The 24,579-nt window shown below is 42.9% G+C and overlaps 2 protein-coding genes across 2 annotated transcripts in view; one reads left to right on the top strand and one right to left on the bottom strand.

Moving 5' to 3' along the window:
• Window positions 1–24,579, bottom strand: part of gorab (golgin, rab6-interacting) — a 292,517-nt gene that overhangs the window by 169,234 nt on the left and 98,704 nt on the right. The window lies entirely within an intron of this gene.
• kifap3a (kinesin-associated protein 3a) overlaps window positions 18,185–24,579 on the top strand; it is a 101,211-nt gene continuing 94,816 nt past the window's right edge. The window contains exon 1 of the mRNA XM_077583144.1: window positions 18,185–18,349. Within this exon, the coding sequence (XP_077439270.1) occupies window positions 18,309–18,349 (41 nt within the window). The 5' untranslated portion in view covers window positions 18,185–18,308. The remainder of the gene's footprint in view (window positions 18,350–24,579) is intronic.

The raw sequence follows: 24,579 nt of genomic DNA, 5'->3' as shown, positions 1-24,579 counted from the left end.
TCTCTTGTCTGTCTATTATAATTGCTAACCCTTTGTCCAGCCTCAGAGGAGGAGTATGCTTTTTTCATCTATAAAGCGACTGTGTGTTTTTCATATGGACACACTGGAGGCTTAACATCACCTTTGAATGTAAGCATTTACTCTTGTGTCTTTTAAGAGCTCTTAAAATAAATTCTTTATAAAGAAGGCTTCTTCATCAGATCTCATTTTTCAATTATTTCGAACACGCAAAGATTACATTTAATATAGTAATCAAATAATACCTTCACAAGTCTTAAAGGTCTGCAGTTAGTACAAAATGCTGCAACTAGACTTTTGACGCGGACGAGAAAGTTCGCTTATATTACCCCGATACTAGCCAACTTGCATTGGCTTCTGGTTTACTTGAGATGCGATTTTAAGGTTTTGTTACTTACATATAAAATATTACACGGCTTAGTGCCTTCTTATCGCGTTGATTTAACAGTACCGTATGTTCCGACACAAAACCTTCGTTCGCAACACGTTGGTCTTTTGGTGATTCCAAGAGCTAAAAAGAAGTCCGCGGGTTCTAGAGCGTTTTTGATTCGGGCTCCAGTGCTTTGGAATGCCCTGACCTTGGAGGTCAGAGTACCTCTGTAGAAACATTTAAATCGCGTCTTAAGACTAATTTCTATACTCACTGCATTTGGCTGAATGACGTGTACCTGGTGACTGCCGCTGCTTTCTTTCCCTCCCTTTTCCATGGCTTGGAGAGGGAGTTAGGTGTTAATGACCGATTTGGATGCTGCATTACCTGTGCTTGTTGACCGGGATGCGATCTGGACCATCACCTTGAAGCCATAGAGATAGCTGCTCCGATCAACTGGGCTGGATTTGGATGAGGACCCACTTCCCTGGCGTCTTCTTGCTGTGCTTCAATTTCTTCAATGGATTTTTGCACTATTCTAGTTAATAATGTTTAGTATCACAAACTATGTTCATTTTTGCCCATTCGGCATCCACTGCAACCTCATCATCCTGGAAGGGAGATTACCACATTTGCGGTCCCTTCTCAATGTTTCAAATTTTTTGCCTGTTGGGGTTTTTGGAATTTTTTCCCTCTTGTGGTTCGATTAGGGGATGTCGTTGATATTTGTCAACTGTGGGCATGTGAAGCCCTTTGAGACTCTTGTGTGGTTAAGGATTATCTAAATAAACTTGGCTTGACTTGATGTACACAGATAAAATATACTTTTGCTTGGATAAAGAGTAATTTAAAGTACACAATAAAGAAAAAAATAATACATTTTCACTTAACTCTTTGACTGCCAAAAACGTTAAATAACGTTTAGTAAAATCCTACGGAGGAGCGCCAAAGACGTTAAAAGACGTTCACCAAGTTTTTTTTGGGGGGGGGGGGGGGGAACGGGTGGAGGAAAGCCTTGGCCAGCTGTGCTGAAAGTATCAAGCAGATCTAGTTAGTATAATGACTATTTTTGTCCCCTAGATGGCAGCGATGACTCTCTTTGGACAAGATCGGGTAGGCGTCAGTAGTAGAAGACGTGAGGCGGAGCTAGAGTGTTGAGGGGACAATGGCTGAGAAAGCAAAAATGGCGACCAGTGGCAAGCAGCTCACGCTTGATCATTTTTTTTCAAAGAAGAGAAGCATCAACCAGTGCTAAAGAGCACATTGATGACGACGATGATGATGATGGTGACTCCGAGGTTGACGCTGAAGTTGGAAGCGTTGACGCGGCGGCTATGATCACGTCATAAAGCCTCACCGGCTAGCGATGCTAACGCCGGAAAACACGGAGCACAACCGAGCACTTCTGCACAGGCGGACGTTCAATCGGACAACGAAGAGTGCCCCGAGTCCAATGCATATTCATCTGAGGAGTGGGTACAGTCTGATCACGGAGAAGACACTGGTTATGGACTACGATGCCACCATGAATGGAGCAGATAAGATGGATCAGAACATCTCTTACCACCCGGTATAGGAACTGAAGGACATGAGGAAGCCAGACGTAACACCACCGTAACGTCACCGTATCATGATCCTGAGAGTAGACTTGATGGCAACATGGCCAAACACACACTGCAGTATATACTTGCTATTCCCCGGGGAAAAAAAGCCAGCAAAAAAGTGTAGCGTCTGCAACCGCAGTGAAACTAATCTGTTGTGCAAATCCTGCTGCGTCCCCTTGCACGCAGGGGAGTGTTACAAAAAGAAAAACTGTATTTGAAACATCCACACAATTGTAAATAGTACCACAGTTGCACACATTTGTAAATAGTTTGCCAAATTGTTTTGGTAGTGTTTTACAGAAGTAAAGCACTGTTTAGGTGTTTGTGGCATCATTCATGGAAAAAAAAAGGTGTCAAATTCACTAGAGTGCATGAAATAATATCGTTTCACAAAAAGCTTGATTTCTCCGTATTTTGTTTCAAAACAGAGCATTTGGTTGAAACTAACCATTTTCTATTGTTGGTTAACTAAAAAACGGAATAAGGTAGAAACAAACTTTTTTTTCTGATGAAAGATGAGAGTCCAATCTTTCATTTGGTAGTATGTGTGTTTCCATAGTCCAAAAACAGAATTTTCTGTGGACCTTGAAAGATCAGTCAAAATGCTTAAATTAGCTGGCACCCACGGCATCCCTTTTCTGAAAACGTCTGGCAGTCAAAGAGTTAATATTGAAAAACAAGTTGTCTCAATCATTTCCTTTTTATTTTTAAATCAACAGTTTATTTTCAACACTTCTACCTATTACAGAAAATTCATGGAACCCTGCAAGCCAGGACCCACACTACTCATTTCCTATAGGTAATTTAAAATACTTAGGCATAAAAATCTCATCTAAATTAACTGATTTAATTCATTTAAACTTTTCTCCACTTCTGGATAACATTTATAGTGACTTGGAGCGCTGGAATAATCTTCCTATTTCTCTAATAGGACGAATAGCCACCATTAAAATGAAAGTTTTACCCAAAATAAACTATTTTTTCTCAATGATTCCATTTAAACCTACGGCTAAATGGTTCCAGTTGTTGGACTCAGCCGTTACAAAATTTTACTGGAATAAAAAAAAAGCAAAGATTAGTCTATCTACTCTTCAGAAAAGTAAATCCAAAGGTGGTCTAGAGGCACCAAATTTTATGTACTACTATATAGCTAACCAGCTACAATATATCGTTCTATGGGCACAACCCAACAGAGACACTAACTGTTGGCTGGAACTAGAACAAAAGGATTGTAATAACCTCAGACTTCGAGATTTACTCTTTATTACAACATCGATTAAGCGACATAATTGTTTTAAAAACCCAATGATTTCCGCCACCGTGACTGCCTGGTGGAAGGCACTAGAATTGACAAAAGCCCAAGTGGAGCCCTGTGGGCTTTCTCCCCTATGGCATAACCCCGACTTTCAACTTAACAACCAACCGTTTTATTTAGGTGTGTGGGAGCAGAAAGGAATTACACATCTCCACCATCTCTTCTCAGATAATATGTTTATATCATATACATCCTTGCTCCAAAAATACAATATAAAAAACGGATTTTTTTTTACATTATCTACAAGTTAAAAATATGATAAAGAAAAAAATTCCAACACTTCGGGGTACGCTCCAACCGCCTGTTTTAGCTAAAGATATTAACAAGCTTTCTCCGATAACAACAAAAAAACTTTCAAAAATATATAAGCTACTTTCATATACTGATAAAATGTCTTTACCCATCTCGAAATGGGAGACAGACTTGTCTATAGCACCGGAATCTGACTTTTGGATTCAAGTTTGTGAAAACGCATTTAAAATGACAAAACACACAAATTTACAACTTATCCAATATAAAATTATTCAAAGAACATACATTACTCAATATATGATTAAGAAAATGGGACTCTCAGACTCCGACATTTGTCTCCAATGTTTACAAAACACTACAGACACTTATGTTCATGCTTTATGGTTATGTACTCCGGTTATGTATTTCTGGACTAAAGTCTTTGAAAAACTTTCCGCTATTTTGGACTGTAGGATACCTTTATCTCCAAACTTGTGTTTGCTAGGTGACCTAACAACAACTGACTTACCACATAAACAATTTCAGTCTACACTTGTAGCCCTTACTATCGCTAAAAAAACAATTCTTGTTAACTGGAAAAATAAACAAACTCTGAATATCGACCAATGGTCTAACCTCCTCATAAATCACATTTTAATGGAAAAAATATCTGCCTCAAATAAAAACCAAATATCAAAATTTATAGAAACATGGTCTACGTATATAGAATTTTTTAACCTAATTCTGGTTACTTAATTCTGTCTGTTAGCGAGAGCCACTACATCGTGATAACTTACATTGATGTTTCTGCATTTGGCAATTTATTATTATATTATATTATTAGTATGGGATTTTTTTTAATGGGCTTTAGGTGAACTGATGAATACACACACTCACCCACATACAAAAAAAAAAGTGTATATATATATATATATATATATATATGTGTATATGTATATATATGTATATATATTTTAAATAAAAAAAATAAAAAATAAAAAAAAGAGAGAAAGAAAAATTAGAATTTTTTTTTTAATTTTTTTTTTTTTTAAAAAAGGAGAGCAATGATGATGTCAAATCGAATGAACAATACTGAGCTCTAGGAAAAAGAAAAAAAAAGGAAATGGCGATCGGTATTCACTGGGACGAAAGTTTGAGCTGAGAGTCCAGCGGCATGCTACGCACTGTAGCTTCTTGCTAGCTAGCCCGCTAGCCTACAACCATAATGTGAGTTACACCTTCCAATCAAATCTTCCTCCCACCAATTCACTATTTAAACATCATACACAACATATACACGGCTAAACTTGTGACTGGGCTAAGAGTTCATTTTGTAGTTGATGTCACACATCGTCATCCTCATTGGATGACTATCTCTTTCTCTCTCTCTCTCTCTCTCTATCCATCTATCTATCTAACCGTGAGGTGTGGTTGCTTTCCGTGACTTTTCGAAAACAGCATATGGCCTTCAATCAATAGCCTACATGCTTTTTAATTACACTAGGATTTTTGCTATTTGTAGGCTGCCCGGGTCCCTATCACCCGCAAATAGCAGGGGCACATTGTATAGGATATATATTGTGGTGATATTTATTTTTATTTTGTCTTCATAAGCATACTCAATATTGGAGTAATCCAAAAGTAATCCAGTTACATTACTTTAATATTATGGTACTTGGATTACATTACTAACTAATTTTTTTAGCAGGTAACTTGTAACTGTAATGGATTACATTTTAAAAGTAACCCTCCCAACATTGTATACAACATATTCATGTATCGTGTCATTCGCTTCATTCATGGTGCCTTATGCGCAAATGCAAAAAACTTACCCCACGCCAGCCGCAGCCCCGCCAGAAGCAGGTTGAGTGGACGTGGGGCGGAAGCGGACCGCCGCAAGCGCCACTGCCTGTTGTCCCGCAGCTTTGAGCCGGCCGGGCTCCTGCGAGTCGCCGCACCCTCGACCTCGTTCGCTGCGAGCGCTCCGCTCGTGCTTTCTACCCCTCCGCAGGTTCACCTACGGAAACCTTGTTCATCGTCACCATTTCCGCATTCCGCTCGCACCTTCAATTTTTTTATTTATTTCTTAGTTACCTTGTTCGTCGTCACCATTTCCGCATTCCGCTCGCACCTTCAATTTTTTTTTTTATTCCTTAGTTACCGCTGCTTGAATCAAATAAGTAACTGCTTCTTCTTCCTTTTTTTTTTTTTTTTTTTTTTTTTTTTTTTTTTTTTTTTTTTTTTTTCTCTTCTTTATTTCTTTTTTTTTTTTCTTCTTTTTTTTTGGGAGATCTCAGTATTGATCATTTGAAATGTCATCATCATTGTTCTCCCTTTTTTTTTTTTTTTTTTGTATGTGTGTTTGTGCGTGTGTGCGTGCGTGTGTGTGTGTGCGTGCGTGCGTGCGTGCGAAAAAAAATAAAAATAAATAAGAATTCCCATACCGTTCACCTAAACCGAACACTTCAAAATCCAGCCAGAGTCGTGGGGCCGCCAGGAGACCCAAAGGGGGACCAAAGAAAAGAAAGAAAAGCGAAGCCCAGCACCGACCAGACACCACCCACCGGGCCACTAACCTTCACCAACCCCAAAGACATCCCAACTCCAACAAATCAGGGAAACCTCAAGGGCCCAAAGGAGAAACTGAGGAAAGGTAGAAAGGACAGACGAAGCAGAGTGAGATCCACAGACACCAGCCTCCACCGAATCAATGACCTGAGGGAGAAACAAATTGTGTCTGAGTCTCGATAGATGCTGGTGTGGTGGATCTAGCATGCATGAAAATCTCCACCAAAGAGGGGAGCCGTCGACCTCCGCCAGGACAGAGCAAGCGCAACACCTCAGGGCCCCCCAGGCCGCGGCCGCGCCAAAGGACGACCCCCGGGCCCCGCAGGGGCCACCGGCCGGAGAGCAAACCCCGGAGCAGGAGCGCCCCCCACCCCAACGCGGCCCGCGCCCCCAACCCAACGCAGCAGGACGGGGCACTGCAGGCCCACCAGGCACCCCACCGGCCCACAACCCCCGCTCCCCCCGCGACCCCCCCCGCCCCCCACCCCCGCCACCCACCCCAACCCAGCCCCAACCGCCCCCAGGTCCCCAAATCCCCAGACACCCTCCCCACCCCAGCACCCCCCACCCCGGCACCCCCACCACCACCCCCCCACCAACCAAGCCGCCCCCGCCCCCCGCCCCCACCCCCACCAACCGACAGCCCCCCAGCCCCCGACCCCAGACCCCGGGGACACACCGCACCCAGGCATCCGCGCCGAAGAGGGGGCCGGGCAGCGGAGCGGAGAGGGCACCCGCGCCCACCCCACCACGCGGAGGGACGGAACACCAGGGGCAGAAGGGGAGATGGGGGCACCGGAGGACGGGCGGCATCCCCGAACCCCAGGCCCAGCGGGGAGAGGCCCCGGTCGTCACCCCAACGATCAAAGTGAAAAACTAACCCTGTTACTAAGTTCGCCAGCTCGCCGACTGGCGAACTCTACCCCTAAACCGTGTGTGTGACCCCACCCAGTGTATATACATAAGTGTGTGTGTGTGGTGCATTAAAATTGGGGGCAGGTGAACCGGAGCAGAGGGAAATGATATCCCCCCCTGCTCCGATCCATCCGCCCCCCAGGCATGTCAATGAGCGTATGTGGTGCATTAAAATAAATTAATGGGGGGGGGGGTGCACACGGACAGGCGACCGCAGCACTGCTTCATACCGCGGCCGCCCCAACCGATGCCCCCCCCCCCCCCCCAGTTGTGTGGTGCATTAAAATTTGGAGGGGAGCTGCAGGGCGGAGACGGTGTCTCCACCCCACCCCACTCCCCCCCAAAGTGTGTTATGTGCCCTAAAATGTATTGTGCAAAACTAGTGCAGTGAGTTAAGAGGAGCGACCAGCTGGGCCCCCCCCAACCGGGCGGGGGGGGGGAGGCGCACCCGCCCACCAAAACCCCCACCCACCCCACCGGGACCCCGGCGGGGCTTGCCCCCCGGATACCGGGGCCCGCCCGAAGTGCCCGGAGGCCCACCGGAGCGGGGCGGGCACAACACCAATCCCGCCCACTCCCCCGGCTCCCGGAGCGCCGAGACCCGGGCCACGGACGGAACCCCCGGCCTAGGGGAGGGGGAGGAGGGCGGACAGGGGAGGGGGAGGGGACGGGGGAAGGAGACGACAGGAAGGGCAGGAGGCAGCAGCAGGGCCGCAGAGAGAGGGGGAGAGGAGGAGGAAGGGCGACGAGGGAGAAGGGACAGGGAGGCGGAGGACGGGCGGGGAGAGGTGAAGAGGGAGAGGAAGCAAGGGGGAGGAAGGGGGAGGGGAGAGGGAACCACGGGGCACCCCGGCGGCCCACAGGCCCCGACCCGCGTCGCCGGACCCAGAGCGACGGACCGCGCCGGGGCGGCGCCGCCCCGGACACCAGGGAGAGCCCCGCAACACAGCACCCACCACGAGACCCAGGGAACGACCAAGACGCAGCCGCCACCCAGCAGCCAACAGAGGGGCAGACCCGCCCACGCCCAGCCAGGGGGGACAGCACCTGTAGCGTTAGTCCCCTGGCATGCAGTGAATCCGAATATTAGCCTTTAGTGCCCATTGGAGGTGAATCTGTTCGATCCTGTTGGCAGCAACTGGGTTCCTGACTATAAAAACACAACCATTAGTAACAAACTGCCAAATGCAGAGACATCAATGTAAGTTATCACAATGTGGTGGCTCTCGCTAACAGGCAGAATTAAATAACCAGAATTAGGTTAAAATATTCTATATACGTAGACCATATTTCTATGAATTTTGATATTTGTTTTTTATTTGAGGCCGATATTTTTTCCATTAAAATGTGATTTATAAGGAGGTTAGACCATTGGTCGATATTCAGAGTTTGTTTATTTTTCCAGTTAACAAGAATTGTTTTTTTAGCGATAGTAAGGGCTACAAGTGTAGATTGAAATTGTTTATGTGGTAGGTCAGTTGTTGTTAGGTCACCTAGCAAACACAAGTTTGGAGATAAAGGTATCCTATAGTCCAAGATAGCGGAAAGTTTTTCTAAGACTTTAGTCCAGAAATACATAACCGGGGTGCATAACCATAAAGCATGAAAATAAGTGTCTGTAGTGTTTTGTAAACACTGGAGACAAATGTCGGAGTCGGAGAGGCCCATTTTCTTCATCATATATTGAGTAATGTATGTTCTATGGATTATTTTGTATTGGATAAGTTGTAAATTTGTGTGTTTTGTCATTTTAAATGCATTTTCACAAACTTGAATCCAAAAGTCAGATTCCGGAGCTATAGACAAGTCTGTCTCCCATTTTAAGATGGGTAAAGACATTTTATCCGTATATGAAAGTAACTTATATATTTTTGAAAGTTTTTTTGTTGTTGTCGGAGAGAGCTTGGTAATATCTTTAGCTAAGCCAGGCGGTTGGAGCGTACCCTGAAGTGTTGGAATTTGTTTCTTTATCATATTTTTAACTTGCAGATAATGTAAAAAATTTCCGTTTGTTATTTTGTATTTTTGGAGCAAAGATGTATATGATATAAACATATTATCTGAGAAGAGATGGTGAAGATGTGTGATTCCTTTCTGCTCCCACACACCTAAATAAAACGTTTGGTTGTTAATTCGAAAGTCAGGGTTATGCCATAGGGGAGAAAGCCCACAGGGCTCCACTTGGGCTTTTGTAATTTCTAATGCCTTCCACCAAGCAGTCAGGGTGGCGGAGATCATTGGGTTTTTAAAACAATTATGTCGCTTAATCGATGTTGTAATAAAGAGTAAATCTAGAAGTCTGAGGTTATTACAATCCTTCTGTTCTAGTTCCAGCCAACAGTTAGTATCTCTGTTGGGTTGTGCCCATAGAACGATATATTGTAGCTGGTTAGCTATATAGTAGTACATAAAATTTGGTGCCTCTAGGCCACCTTTGGATTTACTTTTCTGAAGAGTAGATAGACTAATCTTTGCTTTTTTTTTTTTCCAGTAAAATTTTGTAACGGCTGAGTCCAACAACTGGAACCATTTAGCCGTAGGTTTAAATGGAATCATTGAGAAAAAATAGTTTATTTTAGGTAAAACTTTCATTTTAACGGTGGCTATTCGTCCTATTAAAGAAATAGGAAGATTATTCCAGCGTTCCAAGTCACTATGAATGTTATCCAGAAGTGGAGAAAAATTTAAATGAATTAAATCAGTTAATTTAGGTGAGATTTTGCTGCTTCTGCTTCTTCTTCCTACCCTTGCGTTGGTGATGTAAGTGGCTAAATTAAAAGTAGCTTGTGCGTCTGCTACGCTAAAGCCTTAACTAAACGAGTACTCAAGGCAGGAAAAAGCCAAGAAATGCAAAATAACCATTTCAGCCTTTAGTTCCTGACCGGAAAACGGCCAGTATCGATATCCGTCGCGGGTACTTACCATGAAATATCTCTGATATCTGGAGACAGTGCCACTGAAGAAAAGACAGGAGACAGAGCTGGAGGTGGCAGAGATGAAGATGTACATGTTAGAGGCTTTGGAGAGAAAGTCAGAGAGGCCAGACTGAGATGGTTTGGACATGTCCAGAGGAGAGATAGTGAGTATATTGGCAGGATGCTAAGTTTCCAAATGCCAGGCTGAAGACCAAAGAGGAGGTTTATGGATGTAGTTAAAGAGGACATGAAGGTAGTTGGTGTGAGAGCAGAGGATGCAGAGGACAGGGTTAGATGGAGGCAACTGGTTTGTTGTGGCGCCCCCTGAAGGGAAAAGCCGAAAGAAAAAGAAGAATATTGTAAAAATAATAATAATAATAATAAAAATAAAAAAGAGCTCATACCAAAAAAAAACACAATTGTGCTTTTGTACATTACAGCAATGAAATATGTTATAAAAATATTATAAATATTATATATAAAAAATATGTCTCAATAATATATATGTTGAGGCACTTACTTGCTAATGCAAGCACACTGAGCTCCTACACATATTGACTCTGCTTACAAGCATATTACGTTCCCCTTCATCTGACCATTAGCATAGATTTTAAACGTAGAAGGGCCAAACCATGCTTTGTGAAAATTCAACTGCACTAAAAAAAACTATTCACCAGAGGTTGCTAGAACTGCACAAATGGAAATCAACCCGACTTTTTTAACAGATGTGCTGCTTTTAATATCCTGACATGACGACGACGATATATTATATTGCCGGTATCGTTACATCCCTAGTAACCAGGCATTAACTCCCAACTTTGCTCCCAAAAACATATAAATACGGTCTATTTTTATGTTTTGAGTGTCCCAAAGACGTATTTATACGTTTTATGGGTTTGTTTTTTTATGCTAGAACATACAGAAAGCTTAGATGCAGCCTCTCAACTGCAAAGAATGGTTGAAGAAATGGTAGTTATTACACAAACTGTGGCAGCAGAGCAAAAGCGTTCAACCAGGGGGCATGTTGGAAAAAAAGCTCATTACTCATATTTCTAAATAGATTTGTGAATAATGATGAAACTTAGCTGTATTCTAATGCTAATTGCTGGAAAAATGAAACTTTTTTTTTCCTGATGAAAGAAGAGACTCTAATCTTTCTTTTGGTACGTTCCATGTTTTTATAGCAATAGAACACAATTCTGTGGGCCTTGCAAAATCTGTCAAAATCCAGTAAAACAGCCGGGAGTGAAGGGGATTGCTTCTGTGAAAATGGCTGAGAGTGAATGAGTTAAGTCCTACCTGGAAGGTGTACAGATTGCACAGGACTGATATGGCACTGGATGAACTATCAGGCTAGGTGTAGGGAAACTGAACCGAGTTGTTTCACAAATAGGAATGTGCGCAAAAGATGTATTTGCTAAAGGTGCTAAAAGGATAGACCCTCGGCTTTAAACATATTTTGTTTCCGATTTTAGCAAGTTTAATATCTGCGCACATTAATAGTCAAGATGTATTGAATATTCACAGAAATAGCCTCATCGTCATCACATTTACGGCTCACCTGTTTTCTGGGTTTGGTCATGTGACGTGAGCAAACTGAGCAATGATTGGTCGTTACCTGTTTCCTCAGTACACGTGATATCATCTTCAGTCAACAGCAAGTTGTAACATGTGTTTTTAAAGGTATTAATTTTAATTTGTACATGAATGAAGTTATCACCTTAATTATACCGTAGAAAAAATATTATCTTCTTACTCGTGCTGCAAAATTAAGTGCAGGAGACCTTATTGCCCAGGAGACACAGTACAAGTGCATCATGCCTTACAAACCTGTACAATAAAGCACAGCACGTGCAAGAATCTCACAGGTTCAAGACACCTCAGATGGCCAGATACAGTTGTGCTTATAAGTTTACATACCATAGGGTACCAAGGAGTCAAGAAAAAAAACATAACATCTAATAGTAGATCAGAAAATGCATTATTGCTGCTGGTTGCTAAGGAAAATGCTTTGCATAGCAAACGTTGCTATGCAAAACTGAATTCTGAATTCTGCGCTTGTAACTTCCGGCAAGATGGCGGAGGGAGCAGGCGTGCTGTAAATAACTCCAGTAGCGTTCCATAAAACAATGACACAAATTGGATATAACACTCCGTAAAACTCACAGGACTTTACTCTATGTGATTGAACTACTACTTTAGAAATTCAAAACCTGTCAGAAGAAGCAGCTGTATCCCATTTTTGTAGAAACGACCACAGATACAACGATGAACAAAGACAAACGAAGAGCGCTTTCGGTGCACGACTACTGCCCCGCTAAAAGTATGGAAACTACTGTCAAAGGACAGAAGAATGTCTTGTCGTCGCCCCCCAAAGCTGCAGTGCCACTGAAGAAGCAGAAAGGAGAGGCAGACATCGAAGGCGGAGCCACCATCTTGCAGAAACTTGATATGCTGACATCGATGATAGAAAACCTTGGTAAGGACTTGAGACAAAACATAGAAACTATTGCAAACATTGCCAAAGCGGTTGAATTCAACTCGGCCGAAATTAATAACTGTAAAGAGAAGAACAAAAAATTTAATGCTGAAGTGCAACTGCTCAAGGCAACAAACGCTGACATGGAGAAGAAGGTTTCAGAGATGTAAAAGAAGGTGTCTGAGGTTGAAAGATATAAGAGAAGATGAAATCTGCGACTGAATAGATTGAAGGAGAACAAAGATGAAGAAACCTGGGCCGTCGTCACTGGCATAGTTTGAAAGTTAAAACCACACTGGAAGGAGAACATGCATTTCATCATGGACTCTGTGCATTGCATCTGATCCGTCAACACCTTTGGTACACGACAAATCATAATGCAGTTATTTGGAAGACGACACAGAAGTGAGGTCTGGAGGAGCACCAAGAACCACAATGTCTGCAAGGAACTCAACCATCGCTTTGTTGAAGATCTCACCAAGAAAGATCGGGAGGCACGAAAAGCCGTGTGGCCCCAAGTGAAGCAGGCAAGAAATGCAGGCCAAAAGGCAGTATTCAGAGGTCCACAAAGTGAGTTTGGAGTATGTATATATATATATATATATATATATATATATATATATATATATATATATATATATTGTGTGCATTGTCCGCTGCACGTTTTGTTGTGGTATACTTTATATTTTTCACTCGCGTCACTCAACTCAACAATGAAGGTCTATATCAGAACATCAGTAGCTGTGTTTCCTTACTTCATGGTACAACTCCAAGCTTCAAGATAAATGTTGGTATCCCGCAGGGATGCCCAATATCACCTTACTTGTTTATACTAGTCACAGAGATGCTAACATTTATGTCAAAAATTGCCAGGATATTAAAAAACTAAATGTATTGGGGACTGAAATTATAATCAGCCAACTAGCTGATGACATGGACCTCTTCCTGAAAGATAGCCATCAGGTCCCAATGGCCTTAGAGAAAAAAAAAAAAATAATCACTCTAGCATCGGGACTAACATTCAACCTGAAAAGGTGTGAACTTTTAGCTATACATGATACATAATTAAAAGATATTTGTAACATTCCAATAAAATCTAACAAAGGACAAGAAGCAGAGTCAAACTCAGAATATAGAGAACAAGATAAAACAATGCAAGTCCCAATTTAATTTATGGCTTCAACAAGACATATCTATTATTGGCCGAATTTATTTAACCAAAGTAGAAACCTTATCCAGATGCATTTACCCAGTTTACGCCCTAGCGATTCCTAATAAATCTATCAAGGCTATAAACCAAATTAAATTTAACTTTATTTGGAGGAATAAACCACATTACATGAAATGTAATGTGGTTTATGTAATGTGGTTAAAGTCCCATGGTTAAAGAAATAGATGAGGGTGGTCTGTTGGCAATAGATTTCGATTGCCTCAATAGTACTTTAAAAATAAAATGGATTCAGACATGGATGGCTGATACTAACTCATTCTGGTATTGCATCCCTACATGCTTAAAAGTAAGGGTTTCAACCCTTTATGAAGAGCAGAGGTTCTACCTAGAATTATGGGATTCCGAGGAACCCTTTTTTGGAAAAAAAAAATCTTTGATGGTTCTTTTGAAGCTAATGGTTCCTGTAAGAACCGTTTCAATAGAGAGAACCCTTTTTGGAAGAAGGGGTTCCTCAAAGGCTGTTTAAAACATGCAAATTAGAAGATCCTTACCATCAAATGTTTAGCCATGATTAAGTATTCACTTAGGAATTCTCTGGAAGTTTTACAAGGAGAGTATTGAGTACATTTTACTATTTTATAAAAAAAAAAAAAATTTTTAAAAAGCATTGAGGATCAAATTTTTGACCTTCAAGTTGGGAGACACTGACCACCTGAGCTACGCAAATCTTGTTTGTCCCGCTACTACATTGCTGGACTGTCCAAAATGAGGCCAACATACAGGTAGGAGGATTACACCTGACACGAGCAATGTACTAACACACAGCAGGAGTGGCATGGCTCAGATGGTACACTGGCTGTCCACCAACGTGAAGGTTGTGGATTTGTACCTCACCCTTAAAGTAGCCTTTTTTGTTTTGTTTTAATTAACTGGTAAAATGTACTCCAAACTCTCCTTGTAAAATTGACTTCGAATTTCCGAGTGAATACTGAATCATGGCTAACGTTTTTTTCAAGTATTTTTTTCTTCTTTTTTTTTTTATCAGTGCACTATGGGACTGAGTTAAGAGTCGTTTGTCTCACAGACTCACACGCACGCACATATGCACACACACACCCTCTCACGCACAAACTCATGCACATGCAAAAAAAAGGAAAAGAAGAGAGAGAAAGCAATGATGATGACATGTCGAATCGGTATGATTACCGAATGAACAAAACTGAGCTCTCTCTCTCTCTCACCAAAAAAGAGGCAGTTATTTGCAGAAGATTTTTTTGGGGGTGAAATTTTAGAATACAATACAAATATAAATGTAGCAACACAATATACTCTCTGTATATTAATTTTGTTCCTGCTGTTGTAACCCATCCTGGAGGGCGGACTTCGTCCCATTTATTCACTTTTGGAAATTGGGGAGTTGACCTATTTCTTGTTAGGTGAGGGTGGCAGCAATGGCTCAGGAGGTAGAGCTAGTTGTCCATAACTAGAAGGTCTGTTGTTCAATTCCCACTCTCTCCAAGTTGTGTCATTGGGTAAGACATTTTACTGGTACACACATTGCCTCCAGTGTCACTTACACTGGTGTACCGATGGTGCGAATGTTTGCTGATGGTTGTGTTGCCCAGGAGAAAAGCTGGATTTTAGTGTGTGCTGAACCTGGGAGCTGGCTGCCAGGTTGGTTGCCCCATGAGAGTTGAATGATGGCTTTGCTACTGAATATACGCTCCGCCCTCATAAAAACAGGTTTGACATTTCAGTGGTGATTACTACTATTCACATGTGAATTTGTATTACAAGCTGGATTGAAGTGAAATCTCAAGCTATCAAAAACCTCAAATTATCAAGGTACATAAAATCTACTATTTTATTTCAGCAAGTGTGACTCGAGGACCCTTATGGAGAAAGGTAGACTTTTTTGTGTGTGTTAATATTTGTTTCTTTTTTGTAGACATGAGTTAGACGTGTGCTACTGGCTTCAACAAGTGCATTAGGGTGAGTATTAAACCTACTTTTCTAGTAATTTATTTTTACTGAAAAGTATTTCAACTTTAGTGAAAGTAATTAATGTGAAAACCTTGTGTGGGTCGCTCACTTTCACCTGATTTTGTGCCAGTGGTGGTTCTTGTTATAGGAGTTAGAGGACAGGCTTATTCAGTCTTTTCCACTGTCACCATTAGGATGTGTTGATAAATTAATTAAATCAATAAATGCATACTCTGACTGCTCTCATTCGACCATGCATGGCTTTACTTTACTTTTTATAGTTGGCTTCATCTGGTGCCATCATGTATGCCTTGTATCGGTGCTACTAACTGTCTTTTTTTTTGTCCTCCCTTTCTATGTCATGATTGCGGGACATGATAGAAATCCATCTGCTGAGGACACCCTGTACAGCTGTCATGTTGATGATTCCACTGGACCTGTGTACGTCTCTATCCTGTCCTCCCTCCGGAACCTATATAATAGCATTTCCTTAGACAGTCTGCTGTCCTTATCCATCATTGTTCAAAGATTTTTAATAAAAACAAAATCCTCTTTAACATTAATTGAATCTTTTTCAGTGTCAAAAATGATGATGAACACAATAAAAAATTATTTTAATCTGTAGAATACTGTGTGGTTTTAATACAAACCCTTATATATATATATATATATATATATATATATATATATATATTAAACTCCTTATGCCGGTTCTAGATAAAACCCTTGAAACATAAAAGGGTTCTCAGTATAACTTACTGTGTTAATTCTAGATGAAACCCTAGCAATATAAAAGACTTCTTTGTGGAACTCGCTGTGAAGGTTCTAGATGAAACCCTTGTAATATATAAGGGTTCTCAGGGGAACTCGCTGTGAAGGTTCTGAATGAAACCATTGAAACATCACAAGGTTGTAGGCGGAACTCCCTGTTTGAGATCTAGATGAAACCCTTAAAGGGTTCTTTGTTTGACCTCTCATACAGGGTTATGGGTGGAACCTTTCACAGATGGTTCTGGGTATAACCCATTATGTTCTCGGTAAAGTGGTGGAACCTTCATAAACGGTTCTAACAAGAACCAAACAAGGGTTCTCCTATGCGGACAAACTGGGGAGGTTATAACAAGCACTTTTACTTTTAAGAGTGTAACTATATATTTGAAAAGCTAGGAGGCATTAAGTTTTTTCTTGTTTGTGACTATATCATTGAAAAACTACCAATTCTATTATCTGAGTTTCACAAACAAATTCTGCTATACTGACAAATTTTATATGTATCCAACTATTCACCACATTCAACTGCTCTTTGGAATAATGGTTACATATTGCACAGAAATAAGTCATTATTCTTTGAAGATTGGTTTGAGAGGAACATATGGTCACTGTCACACCTGATGGATGATAATGGTGTTTTACTAACTTATGATCAGTTTAGGTGCAAATATGATTTTAATACTTTAAAATGTGACTTTGTTATAATATTAAATGCGCTCCCACAGCAATTTGTCTCTCTGACTAGAGAAATATTGAAATATAAACAAATAAACTCCAATTACCCCTACCTCTGATCCAGGGGTTGTTGACATTGGATAGAAAATGCAATAACAGTTTTATAAAATAATTCCTCACGAAAGTTGTGTTTCCTGAAAAACAAAACAAAAAACGGAATTCATAATACATTTGATGTTACTACAGTAAACAAGCCGAGAACTATGCATTTGAATCTACTAATAGCCTTCCAAAATGAAGGAAACACATTTTAAAATTCTGAATGATATTAACCCATATAAAGAATTACTGAGATTACATTTTAGTATTGAAACCACTGACCATATGTTCTTTTCATGTCCAATAATTCAACTATTCTGGGAGGATGTACGTATTTGGATCACTCCCATGTTTACTTCATTCCCACCATCTTTATCCAGAGATCATAAAACTTTTGGACGTACCCTTCAAAACAAGAATGAGGAAATATTTGCAAATCTCATTTTATGTATGGCAAAATTTTTCATTCACAAGAAAAAGTTTCAAAAATCTAACCATGTTTTTCAAAATTTTGTAAACAAATTGGCATATATATTAAATCTCTAAGTTTGATTAAAAGACCTAAAGTACAAATCATATATAATATTCTGAAGAAATTCCCTCTTGTGTTGAGTTGAATATGTCCTGATTTCATTTATGTACTGTCATTTAATTATTACTTTAATTGTTTTATTTTATTTTTGTTATGTATGTAACTTACAATTGTGTGTTAGTGAACATTGTATGATTGATCCCTTTTTTCTTTTTTTTTTATTTACCGTTTTTTACTGTTCCCTTGGCAGTTATTGTTGATTTGTATGGAAAATTGATTGCTGATTGTTGCCAAGTTTGTATGTCTTACTGCTTCATTCAAATAATAATAATAATAATAATAATAATAATAATAATAATAATAATAATAATAATAATAATAATAATAATAATAATAATAATAAAGTAGGCCCTTGTGAAATATTGTGGAACGTTTTATGCTTGTTTCGCCTTGTGAGCAATTTTTGTGTAATTTAGCACCGATTTGACTAGACCAGGAAACGAATAACGTATTGCTCACGTGATCAGATCATGTGACGTCCCACAGTCCTTCGGGCTGGAGGTTATGCTTCTGAGTCGAAGTCGTCACGCCTGCTCACCATATAACGCAATCTCACTTTCTTGCTGGTGGAATATACTAGGGCATTGTTTTCGTATCGAAAAATGGACAACTTGCAATCTGGGGATCCGCGGTGCTTTAAAAGGTAACTGCTGCTTTGTTAGCTTCAAAGTTGTTAGCCCTGTTGGCAACGCTGATGCATGATCTAGCAGGGTGTTCCCCAGTTAGCGCAACTGCAACATCGAAGTCATCTTAATTTAAAAGCTAGCCCATCACATCACAGGCCATTTTAAGTGCAGCGTTACGGGACGCTGAAAAGATTATTGACTTAATGCTATCGTAAACCTGCCCCATGATCACCGATCATTATGGACTAAAGCGTTCCCTAACGGTTTAGCTACGGACCGGTTTCATGTAAAGAAACACATTAAAATACAAACTAGCTTGTGCCGTCTTGGGGTAGAATTCAATAATAATGTGTTCGTTCTATTTTCAGTTGACAATCGAATATATCAAAAGTGACTCATGTTGCTGTTGGATTTTACATTTAACACAAAAAAAACCCCATAATTTAAATTTCTGTAACATATTTTAATGGATTTGCGACTCAAGCTTCAGTGTAATCACTATGTCCATCCATCCATTTTCTTGGCCGCTTTTCCTCACTAGGGTCGCGGGGGTGCTGGAGCCTATCCCAGCTGGCTTCGGGCAGTAGGCGGGGTACACCCTGAACTGGTTGCCAGCCAATCGCAGGGCACACAGAGACGAACAACCACACTCACATTCACACCTAGGGACAATTTGGAGTGTTCAATTAACCTGCCATGCATGTTTTCACTATGTGCTGTAGTAAAATGTACAAAAATGACGTCATGCCGACATAACAAGAAAAGCTATTAAAGAAATGATACGAGTCTTTGTCAAGAGCCAATTCTTTTTCAAGGTTTTGGAAAAACAAGAATGATTGCTCGCCATTAAATATGTAAATGTTAAATAGTTAGGATCTCTCTCTCTTTCTCTCTCGCAACTGAGGCCTACTGTTCAATAGTGTCAATTTTATGAGCCATTTTTAGATTTAGTCTGTTTTAGTGCAGTTTTAATCACGCTTGTTAGTTTTTAACGTAGTTAATCAACTGCATCCCGTTTTTATTTAGTCAACTTTTAGTCGACTATAAATCTAGTCTTTATTTTAGTCCATGAAAACATCATTTTATCCGTCTAGTCTTAGGCCCCGTACAGACGGAAGCAAAGCCGGCTTCATTCCTCAAACAAATCTCGTACACACAGAAGCATTTTAAGACTTGCGTGTGTCCAAAAGAAGACGCTGAAGACATTTAGCAACTGTAATGTATATGCCAAGTCTGGAGTGGTGCTGTAGAGCAGCCACATGGAGTTAACGAAAAGCGTAGAAGAATCAGCGAAGAAGACAAACATTTTTTTTCTAACTTTATTACAAACTACAGAACAAACATGGCTTTGCATGTATCAAAAAAACATGAAAAAGACGAACACAGGAGAAGTGACAATGGCGGGTGATTAAAGTACAACACCGCTAGTTGAACGTTGGAATAAAGAAACAAAATCTTTTGTTGCAAAAGCACAAGCAAGCTAAGGAGGCTGCGCAAAACAACTACGACACGGCTAACCGCCATTGTTGTAGACAGATTGACGGTTTGCGTGTAGTCACGCTAGAATTGGTGCATACGTCATCAATCTGCGACAATGCGTCGTCATCGAGCTGCGGCTGTTACGTCATCACTAGAGGAGTATCCTGCATATGGTGTCCAAACGGACGCGTACGGGGCGCGTTTTGAAATCTTTCCACTCTGGAGCCCGGTTTCAAAAGTGATCGGTTCCAAAGCTCCAAAACCGCACCATCGTGTGGACAAACGGCCTAAACGGTAAGAAACTTGTGAGGATACATTTAAATTGGCTTTCGTGTGGACGGGGCCTTAGTCAACAAAAACTGTCAATGTTTTAGTCAGGACAGGTTTTGGATGTTTCCCTTCTCTAACACAGCTGGTATATGATCACCTCATCAGCAAGCTCTGGATAAGCCTGATAACGATCCTGTTGGTTGGATGGTTGTTAATGGTTGGGAGGCCTCACTATAAGAGCTGGACCCTCTGTTGAACAAAATAATGTTTACATCTTTTAAAGTTTTTTTTAATTGAAATGACTGTACATCAGCAAATATGGTCATGCTGCACCGTCCCCAATAAATGGTGTAACCAAATCCTGTATGGTGGGACCAACTGAAAAAGTTAGTGTTGAGCCCTGCAGACACCACTGACACCACAGACATTGATGAATTAATTTCTGTCTGGCCCCGCCAGTCCAGGCACGACGTGAAAAAAAAATGAAAAAAGTTGGCCTGCCCCCACTAATGAAAACACTGGGATCGTTCCTTAAAGTAGCACTTAGGAACTTTTCAACCTTAATAAAATATTTTCATAACTCTTCTGATGAAAACATAGACTTAAAACTAGTTGAATGCTAGCTTTGCCATAGCCTGAGGGGGTCGCATTTTTAGTGTCATTAAACAACTTTGAGGAGGATGGTAGGAAGTTAGGAACACTGCCATACAAAAAACTACAAATGTTTTGTGACTGCTTTATGGTATGGCTGAACGATTATGGAAAATAATCTAATTGCAATTTTTTTTTCAAAAAAATGCGCTAGTGATATCATATGTGATTATTTTAAGGTCCTTTTCAATATTTTTTTTACCTAACAAGAAGTTAATTATAATAAAAAATATCTATAATTCTACTACAATTACAGTTATAGTTACAATTTATCACTTCAACATATACAACTTTTCATGTTGCATGAAACATGGCATGTAAACTCTGCACTTTTTAAACACTGTATTTATCAATAAACAAATTCAATATATGTCCTCCGTGAGTCATCACCTTATCGTGGTGGAGGGGTTTGCGTGTCCCAATGAGCCTGGGAGCTATGTTGTCCGGGGCTTCATGCCCCTGGTAGGGCCACCCATGGCAAACAGGTCCTAGGTGAGGGACCAGACAAAGCATGGCTCAAATGACCTCAATGATGAACACAAACTTTGGATCTTCGTTTCCCTTGCCCGGAGGCGGGTCACCGGGGCCCCCCTCTGAAGCTAGGCCTGGAGGTGGGGCTCGAAGGCGAGCGTCTGGTGGCCGGGCCTATACCCATGGGGCCCGGCCGGGCACATCCCGAAAAGGCAACGTGGGTCCCCCTTCCCATGGGCTCACCACCGGTGGAAGGGGCCAAAGGGGTTGGGTGCGCAGTGAGTTGGGTGCGCAGTGAGTTGGGTGGCAGCCAAAGGCGGGGGCCTTGGGGGTCCGACCCCCGTCTACTGAAGCTAGCTCTGGGGACATGAGATGTCACCTCTCTGACAGGGAAGGAGCTCGAGCTGGTGTGCGAGGCTGAGAAGTTCCGACTAGATATAGTCGGACTCGCCTCCACACACGGCTTGGGTTCTGGTACCAATCCTCTCGAGAGGGGCTGGACCATCTTCCACTCGGGAGTTGCCCATGGTGAGAGGCGCAGAGCAGGTGTGGGCATACTCATTGCCTCCCGGCTAGGCGCCTGTACATTGGGGCTTACCCCGGTGAATGAGAGGGTAGCCTGCCTCCGCTAGGTGGGGGGACGGGTCCTGACTGTTGTTTGTGCTTATGCACCGAACAGCAGCTCAGAGTACCCACCCTTTCTGGAGTCCTTGGAGGGTGTGCTAGAGAGCGCTCCCCCTGGGGACTCCCTCGTTCTGCTGGGGGACTTCAACGTTCACGTGAGTAATGACAGTGAGACCTGGAGGGGCGTGATTGGGAGGAATTGCCCCCCCGATCGAATCCCGAGCGGTGTTTTATTGGACTTCTGTGCTCGCCACGGACTGACCATAACGAACACCATGTTCAAGCACAAGGGTGTCCATATGTGCACTTGGCACCAGGACACCCTAGGCCGCAGTTCGATGATCGACTTTGTAGCCGTGTAATTTTTTTTGATTTGCGGCCGTATGTGTTGGACACTCGGGTTAAGAGAGGGGGGAGCTGTCAACTGATCACCACCTGGTGGTGTGTTGGCTCCGATGGCGGGGTAAGATGCCGGTCCGACCAGGCAGGCCCAAACGTATTGTGAGGGTCTGCTGGGAACGTCTGGCAGAATCCCCTGTCAGAAAGAGTTTCAACGCCCATCTCCAGTAGAGCTTCTCCATTGTCCCAGCGGATGCGGGGGACATTGAGTGCGAGTGGACCATGTTCCGCGCTTCCATTGTTGAGGCGGCCGATCGGACCTGTGGCCGTAAGGTGGTTGGTGCCTGTCGTGGCGGCAATCCTCGAACCCGCTGGTGGACACCAGCAGTAAGGGATGCCGTCAAGCTGGAGAAGGAGTCGTATTGGGCCTTTTTGGCCTGTGGGACTCCGGAGGCCAAGCTGGCCAAGCGGAATGCGGCTTTGGCGGGCGCTGAGGCAAAAACTCCGACATGGGAGGAGTTCGGTGAGGCCATGGAAAACGACTTCCGAACGGCTTTGAGGAAATTCTGGTCCACCATCCAGCGTCTCAGGAGAGGAAAGCAGTGCGCCATTAACACTGTGTATAGTGGAGATGGGGTGCTGTTGACCTTGACTCGAGACGTCGTGAATCGGTGGGGAGAATACTTCGAAGACCTCCTCAATTCCACCGACACGCCTTCCTTTGAAGAAGCAGGGTCTGGGGACTCTGAGGTGGGCTCCCCTATCTCTGGGCTCGAAGTCACTGAAGTGGTTGGAAAGCTTCTCGGTGGCAGGGCCTTGGGGGTGGATGAGATCCGCCCGGAGTTCCTATGTTGTGGGGCTGTCGTGGTTGACACGTCTCTGCAGCATCGCGTGGACATCGGGGACAGTGCCTCTGGATTGGCAGACCGGGGTGGTGGTTCCCCTTTTTAAGAAGGGGGACCGGAGGGTGTGTTCCAACTTTAGAGGGATCACACTCCTCAGCCTCCCAGGTAAGGTCTATTCTGGGGTGCTGGAGAGGAGTGTCCGTCGGGAAGTCGAATCTCGGATTCAGGAGGAGCAGTGTGGTTTTCGTCCCAGCCGTGGAACAGTGGACCAGCGCTACACCCTCAGCAGGGTCCTCGAGGGTGCGTGGTAGTTCGCCCAACCAGTCCACATGTGCTTTGTGGACTTGGAGAAGGCGTTTGACCGTGTCCCTCGGGGAGTCCTGTGGGGGGTGCTTCGGGAGTATGGGGTGCCGAGCCCCCTGATACGGGCTATTCAGTCCCTGTACGAATGATGTCAGAGTTTGGTCCGCATTGCCGGCAGTAAGTCGAATTTGTTTCCTGTTAGGGTTGGACTCCGCCAAAGTTGCCCATTGTCACCGTTTCTGTTCATAACTCTTATGGACAGAATTTCTAGGCGTAGCCGAAGCGTTGAGGGGGTCCGATTTGGTAGCCTCAACATTGCTTCTCTGCTTTTTGCAAATGATGTGGTGCTGATGGCTTTGTGATCGCCAGCTCTCACTGGAGCGGTTTGCAGCCGAGTGTGAAGCGGTTGGGATGAGGATCAGCACCTCCAAATCCGAGACCATGGTCCTCAGTCGGAAAAGGGTCGAGTGCCTTCTCCGGGTCGGTGATGAGATCCTGCCCCAAGTGGAAGAGTTCAAGTATCTTGGGGTCTTGTTCACGAGTGAGGGTAGGTTAGAGCAGGAGATCGACAGGCGTATCGGTGCAGCGTCTGCAGTGATGCGGACGCTGTATCGGTTCGTTGTGGTGAAGAAGGAGCTGAGCCGAAAGGCAAAGCTCTCGATTTACCGGTCGATCTACGTTCCTGCCCTCACCTATGGTCACGAGCTGTGGATACAAGCGGCCGAAATGAGTTTCCTCCGCAGGGTAGCCGGTCTCTCCCTTAGAGATAGGGTGAGAAGCTTTGTCATCCGGGAGGGACTCAGCGTCGAGCCGCTACTCCTCCACGTTGAGAGGAACCAGTTGAGGTGGCTCAGGCATCTGGTTCGGATGCCTACTGGACACCTCCCTGGGGAGGCCCCGGGGACAACCCAGGACACGCTAGCGAGACTACATCTCTCGGCTGACCGCCTTGGAACGCCTTGGGATCCAGTCGGAGGAGCTGGCTGAAGTGGCTATGGAGAGGGAAGTCTGGGCTTCCCTGCTAAAGCTGCTGCCCCCGCGACCCGACCCCGGATAAGTGGAATTGAAGACAGAACGGAACGGAACAAATTAAATATACATATTATAAAAATAAAGCATAGCGATCTGCAGTCAGTAAACTCACACACGCTAAAGTTGTAGGCAAAGTAAAATTATACCTGCTTACATGACGTAACATTTTCCTATTGGATTTCAAAAAACACTAGCATTCTGTAGCAATCCTTGTGGGTGGGTCGCGGGTTGTG

This window comes from Vanacampus margaritifer, chromosome 13, assembly GCF_051991255.1.
Source record: "Vanacampus margaritifer isolate UIUO_Vmar chromosome 13, RoL_Vmar_1.0, whole genome shotgun sequence".
NCBI lineage: Eukaryota > Metazoa > Chordata > Actinopteri > Syngnathiformes > Syngnathidae > Vanacampus > Vanacampus margaritifer.
Note: the sequence above shows the minus strand (reverse complement) of the source record. Positions and strands in the feature narration are given on the sequence as shown.